Source organism: Micrasema longulum, unplaced genomic scaffold, assembly GCF_059751315.1.
Source record: "Micrasema longulum isolate JH-2025_06_02 unplaced genomic scaffold, ASM5975131v1 h1tg000958l, whole genome shotgun sequence".
NCBI lineage: Eukaryota > Metazoa > Arthropoda > Insecta > Trichoptera > Brachycentridae > Micrasema > Micrasema longulum.
Genome location: NW_028278149.1, coordinates 486,473 through 493,181, shown reverse-complemented (window position 1 = coordinate 493,181; position 6,709 = coordinate 486,473). Strand labels below are relative to the sequence as shown.

The 6,709-nt window shown below is 36.5% G+C and overlaps 1 protein-coding gene across 1 annotated transcript; it reads right to left on the bottom strand.

The window, feature by feature from the left end:
- Nucleotides 1–457: 457 nt before the first annotated feature.
- LOC148277904 (cyclin-T1-like) lies at nt 458–6,617 on the bottom strand (the record flags this gene model as incomplete). The annotated part of the gene is made up of 3 exons (XM_088232228.1): nt 6,310–6,617; nt 2,290–2,407; nt 458–571 (listed from the first exon to the last, which is right to left on the bottom strand). Coding segments are annotated over exons 1-3 (378 nt in total), but the record flags the coding sequence as incomplete, so codon positions are not given.
- Between the last annotated feature and the right edge of the window lie 92 nt (nt 6,618–6,709).

Here is a 6,709-nt window from a genome sequence, read left to right as displayed (position 1 = left end):
ATATTTATATTTAGTACATAAGATTTTCTCATGGTTATTGCTTTCTTTATTTAGAAATGTTATGTTTCTTTTTAAATTTTTGTATTATATGTTTACTAAATTGTTTAATTTTAATTATTCTATTATTTCATACTATGTACTACATGATTATTGTGCACTGCTGTGATTATTTCTGCAAATTATTATTTTTTTGTAAAAGGTTCTTTGAACCGTTGATGTATAAATAAATAAATAAATATGTGAAGCAGTGCATCATCCGCTATGTTTATGTTGCTTGCAGACCTGACGGTTGGGCCTGGCTGCTGGTTGCTGGTTGCATACTGCGAACCAGTTAGTTTAGAAAACAATTCAACATGACATTGGCAAAAGCATACAATTTATTATTCAATATTTTTTTTTTTTTTTTTTTATTATTTTTTTCATTAAAATATAGTATTAAAATAAAAAAAAATCTCACCTGTTCCTGGTAGTGGTCGGATCTCACGTCCAGGGTCTGCTGATTATCCCCCCGGTGGAGGCAGATATGGGCGACCTTGATAACGTGTTCCAGCTTCCGGGGCTGCTCCTCCATCTGCGGAAAATTACATTATTTATTATTACTATGTCGGCCTCGTGGTGTAATGGTCAGCGCGTTAGCCTACCATGCAAGAGGTCTCGGGTTCGATTCCCGACACGGTTGATATGAAATATTTATTTAAACAGGTGTTTTCACACTAGAATATTTCATAGTCCCTGGACTGGTACCTGAAGCGTAAGACTGATCATCTTGCCTTCATGTAACAAAAATGATCAAGATACGCTACGATTGGTGTACCAATCCAGTGCCCTATGCACCATTAGTGCGGAAAGAGAATGATGATGATTATTACTACTGATTCTCTAAGCTCTGCTGGACACTATTTAAATCTAAATTTCTTACAACAGAGAGTTTAAGAAGAGAATATGGAAGTCTAGGCATTTACAGGGCTTATGACTTGACATGTGTAAAGTGGAACAGACCTCGTATCTATCAAACTTGTAAAAAAATCTGTGTTATACCTATCTCAATTTAAATCATTTGAGTTATCGTCATTTATTCAGCTCATTTAAAAAAAAAAAATAGTGTTGGCTTAGTCAGAATGCAAGTTTAACAAATATTACAATATTTTGGAGTGTGTCCAAACGTTTGTAGACAAAATACTGGATTTTACCCCCTCGGGAGTCATGAAGGTTAATAAATTACAACGGGGATGGAGAACATTTTAGAGAAGGAAGTATGAAAGTCAAGGCATTTACAGGGTTTATGATCTGTCATTGGCTGGTTTAAGTAGCCACTTTATGAACTGTGTAACATTTACCATTTTGCCTATGTTTGAACATACATATTTCTTCAACTCAAATTGTTTTCAGGCGTTGCTGAGTATGTAAAATAATTCAATCAGATGAATCTATTTACAACAATAAAGGCTTCAGCTCTTTAACTTCACTAAAATCAACAGATGGTTGAATTGAAGAAATATGGATGTCCCAAAATGGTGAATATTACAGAGCGTAAAGTGGCCACTTGAACCAGCCAATGACAGGTCATAAGCCCTGTAAATGCCTAGACCTCCGCCTAGCCTAGATTTCTTTCTCTAAAATGCTATCCATCCCTGTAGCTCAATCACAAATAACTATCGACGTGCCAATAAGAGAACAATTTCTCACCATGGTTGTTTATCGTATTCGCGATCACAATGGAACATCCGCGAACACCTAATATTGAATGTCAAAATATTTACGTTTCGCGACATATAATCCTGCTGCGCAATCACATATTTGAATTTCACCGGTGTAAATTTGGAAAATATTCCAAAACTGCTATTTTTATTTATTTATTCATTATTCATCAGGCTATTTATTACATTTAACCAGTGGTTGACAAGCCAAATGTCAAGAAAAGGAGTCACCATAGTAATTGTTTTTTTGTTTTGTTTTTGTATAAGATAGTCCTTACTATTTTGCAAATGCAATATATTGTATGATTCGTTAAAGTAAATGCCGTTTTTTTGCCAATGAACTGTATTTATTTACGAGGAAAACAAAAAACAAACCGACACGAGCGTTGACTTAGAGATTACATATGACGGCGATAACTTAAGCATGTTCATTACTGTTCATTGTGATCGCGCAAATTCTTAGCATGTCGATAGTTATTTGTGATTGAGCTACTGTTGTTATTTGTTAGCAAGAATTGTAAAGCGCCCCGAGGAGAAATTTCCAAAAATGGCGGTGTACAAATTAGCCAAATATGATTATAAACGGACTCACCTTTGCAGCAAGAAAGAGCGAGGCAGCGGCCATGGCATTCCGGTGGAATTGCGTGAAGGAGTGGAATGCGTAGAAGCGGTGCATGTACACAATGGCCGTGTTGATACATAGCTGCGATCTGGAGACACGTGCGTTAAGGAAATCATATTGGATGATTTTAAATGGGAATGTCACATTTTTTTATATAAGAAGGTAAACATGAGCAGAAAATATAAAAGGAAAAATGTTAGAGAAATTATATAAATTTAAAAAGTAATACAAACATTATTAAAAACTAAAAAAAAGCATACGTATTTTTAACAATATTTTGAGTTCGTCCAAATTTTTGTAGACAAGGACTGGATTCAACTCCCTGGGGAGCTGTTTATATTAACATATTACAACAGAGATGAAGAACATTTAAGCGAAGGTATTATAGAAGTCTAGGCATCTACAGGGCTTATGACCTGTCAATGGCTGGTTTAAGTGGCCACTTTACACACTGAGTAACATTCACCATTCTGCCTATATTTGAACATCTATATTCCTTCAATTCTTTCATCTGTTGATGTTTGTGAAGTTAAAGAGCTGAAACCTTTATTTATGCGGGTGAGATTCATCTAATTGAAATAGGCAACGCCTAGAATGGAGGTGAAATAATTCAATTAGATGAATCAAACCCGCATAAATAAAGGTTTCAGCTCTTTAACTTCACAAACATCAACAGATGAAAGAATTGAGGGAATATAGATGTTCAAATATAGGCAGAATGGTGAATGTTACACAGTGTGTAAAGTGGCCACTTAAATCAGTCATTGACAGGTCATAAGCCCTGTAGATGCCTAGACTTCTATAATACCTTCTCTTAAATGTTCTTAATCTCTGTTGTAATATGTTAATACGTATTTTTAACACAAAATTTAAATAGATGACTGTTTTGAAGCCTTGTCACATATGAGCCATTTAATTATTTTTTGTCACAACATTTTCTTTTAAGATCTGCTTACGGAATCTTATTGAAAATTTTAGAAATTGTATAATGAAGTGTTCTTTGGCCATACTTATTTACAAACCTCGGTACTGACAAGCCGTCACGTTGTGCTAGCCTCGTATTATGTGGATGTATATACCTTTTCTGGTACTTACTATCAAATCAATATCTAGTAACAAATTTCAGCCATAGAACAGCATTTACGGACAGGCACCCTTGCTTTTTAAAAAGTTCGGTACCTCTTCCTTATCAATTCTAGCTGATCTGTTAATTCATTTAAGAGCCGAGTTTTGTAAAAATTGATTTTTTTTTATGTCGGTTTTACAAGAAAGGCCCCGACTGGTAATACCATACCTAATAAATGATTCCGCTAACGATTGATAAATGAGTCTAACTGTTTTTATTGGAACAAAATATTTTGTTCTAAACATACTGCCTATAACTGACTTTAATCTTTTACATAAACATAAAAAAAAATCCAATTCAATTATCAACTTGATAAAAAAAAAAGCCTTCTCATACAATACGGACCGAAATGGACACCAATCCGTTGGAACAATAGGCATCATCCCTCCAGAATCAGCTACCAGGAATTATCCAGCAGCCAGTAGGCCACATGGTAGGGGTATCTATCTACTGTTCGTAGTATCTAGAGTTGATTATTGTAATGGTATCTACACAGGTCTACCAATGACTAAAATGACTCACCTACAATCCATATTGCACGACGCTGCGAGACTTATTTTTGGAATCTCTAAGTTCAGTCATATCACTCCACTACTTTGGGAATCACACTAGCTACGTTTTCCACAGAGAATGGAATACAAACTCTAATGGCTCATGTATAAATCACTGCACAACTCTGCTCCAGAATATCTAAGGGAACTCTGCATTCCAGGTGAACTAGCTGACGGACGTCTTACGCTGAGATCAGCTACATCTACGTCGAAAGGAAAAGTTATTATACCTCTACGCAAACAGCGCACTAAATTCGGCGAACGCGCATTTGTGGTCGCAGGCCCTACAGCATAGAATGCTCTCCCAGCAGAGGTGCGAGGCTGTAAGAGTGAAGTGATGTTTCGGAAAAAACTCAAAACCCACTTGTTCTCTAAATGACAAAGTACATGGTTTTTTTTAAATTACAATTTAAAAAAGTTAAAATTAAATTTATTTCTTTATATAATCACTTTGTTAAGCACCCTTGAGGTATTATATTATGAAAATGACGCTGTATAAGTTATCCATAATAATAATCTACAAAAGCTACTCTTCGGAAATCTATCTCTATTTTGTTGCTATTTTGATTAATTTATTTAGTTTTTTTTATTGCTTACTTCTTGGCATGAACACTCGACAAATTTACTACTATGCTGTATGTTTACGTTTATTTATTGATATCATTTTAAGCTGCTAGAATTCCACTCGTCCATGCGCTTTGTAGCTGCAAGGCGATTGGTAGCTTCCATATGTAAATGTTATCAACTATAAAATACCTAAATCTTGTCAATTCCAACCGTCCATACAAATTCCTCTACCTGTTTTAGTAAAACTCCATTCACAGTAATTTCACATTTAGTCATACTTTCATTTCTTTGGACAGAGTTACGAGTAACTAATGGTCAAAACATAGAACTACTAATTTATAAGTAGTTTATTCGGCTTCAGTTTGATGCGCGTACGCCGTTTCTGGACGCAATGGTTCCACCAATAAGAATATGTTGATAAAAATATAAGTGAATATTATTTTTGTATTTTCCAAAATCTAGTGAAAAAAAAATGGGTCAAAATTATAGAGAATTTAAGGAAAATTTCTGACCGGGATCCACCAAAAACTAATGTTGATTGTTAATGTTAAATAAGTATCGTCCAATTTATGGTAGCATATACATGATCTTTAAATGCAGCCCCGGTGTAAATAAACAAACTTAGTAGCTATGGGTACATTTTCGCGTGACTTTTATTTAAAATAATTTATTTTATAGGGCAAGCCAATGAATTAATATATCAATAACCGTGCGTAATTACGACAGGAGGTTGTAAAAATAATTTTGTTATGATTTTAAAATTCCCAGAAGTGATTCACGCGACGCACTCTGTATGTACGCCGTAATAATACGCTGATAAAGCATGTCATCGGTACGATAACAAACCATTGTTTTTGTTGAAAAATAATCGTAAAGATTAGAAAATCAAGGGCAACCCATTGAAAAACCGCCATTTTCGCTGTCAAAACAAATGAATGACAAAACTGTTGCATTAGCAAAAGGAAAATAGTTCGAATTTTAAACATGTGACGTTTTTAGCGATAGGTACCCAAGTTGATATTATGAAATTTTACTAGCTAATTAAAACTTTCGTGTTATGTTGACAAACTAACTGATTGCAATGACGACAAATGACACATTCGCTATCATTAACGGTACTTTCCCGAAATCGCGGTCCTTCAGGTGGTTTCGTAATTCGGAATGTAGAAATTTAACAGAAACAAAACCTCCGATGACTGAATATTTTTATCCCAGCGGAGAATCATCGGTTTTTTAGTGGTCGCAGCTGGCGATTACAGCCAGATAGTTGAATGTAGCGACAATTCCGAGAAATGTAGCGAGAAACACGAAATTTCGGTGGCCATATGACCCACTTAAAAACCTTACGTGATAATCAAGTTGACACCAGGGGCGCCTGAGATTTCAAGTTGAAAAGAACGTTAGGTTAGAGGAAAGCGTGGAAAACGCTTTTGAAATGAACGCAATTGATCGCATGCTTGACAATGATTCTAACCTCGTGTAAACAACGTACGTCAAAAGAGGCAAGGACCGGGTTTGACAATGCACACGTTCGGGAGGTCACGCGACTTTCAATGAAAACTTCGACAAAACTACGATATTTTCGTCTCAAAATCCGCCAGACGGGAGAGGCGAGCGTGATTCACCGCTTCCCGGGGTGTAGGGACGAAGAATTCGCGGAAAACACGCCGCAAACGAGCACCGAACACAAAAACAAATCGCGACGTCACGTCATGGCACTTTTCTGAAAACATTGGCAAAGGATACACTTGCAACCGCTGCCCCATATCCTGGATGAGGTTCGCCGCCTGCTGGCGGTAGGCCAGCTCCTTATCCGCATCCAATCCACATTTTCTGCTTGGAGAATTGACAAGTTGATCTCTCGTGAAGTACCATTTCTCCTGCCCAGCCATTGAACTGACGCTTCTCGGACTGGCCGCCAGCGTGCGCTAGCGGGTTCGCTCTATCTCCCTCGCCTGCACGGGAGCGAGAGAACGAGACAGCGCTATCGAAGCGACCGGATACGTGCGAAGCGAACATTTGAGATACTTATTTATTTTAAACAATCATGTTTCTTCACTGTTTCTCTTCGAGAATACTAACGATCGATCGGAGAAAATAGTTACAAATTTTAATCGTCACTTCGATATGTAACTGTCACTTTTGC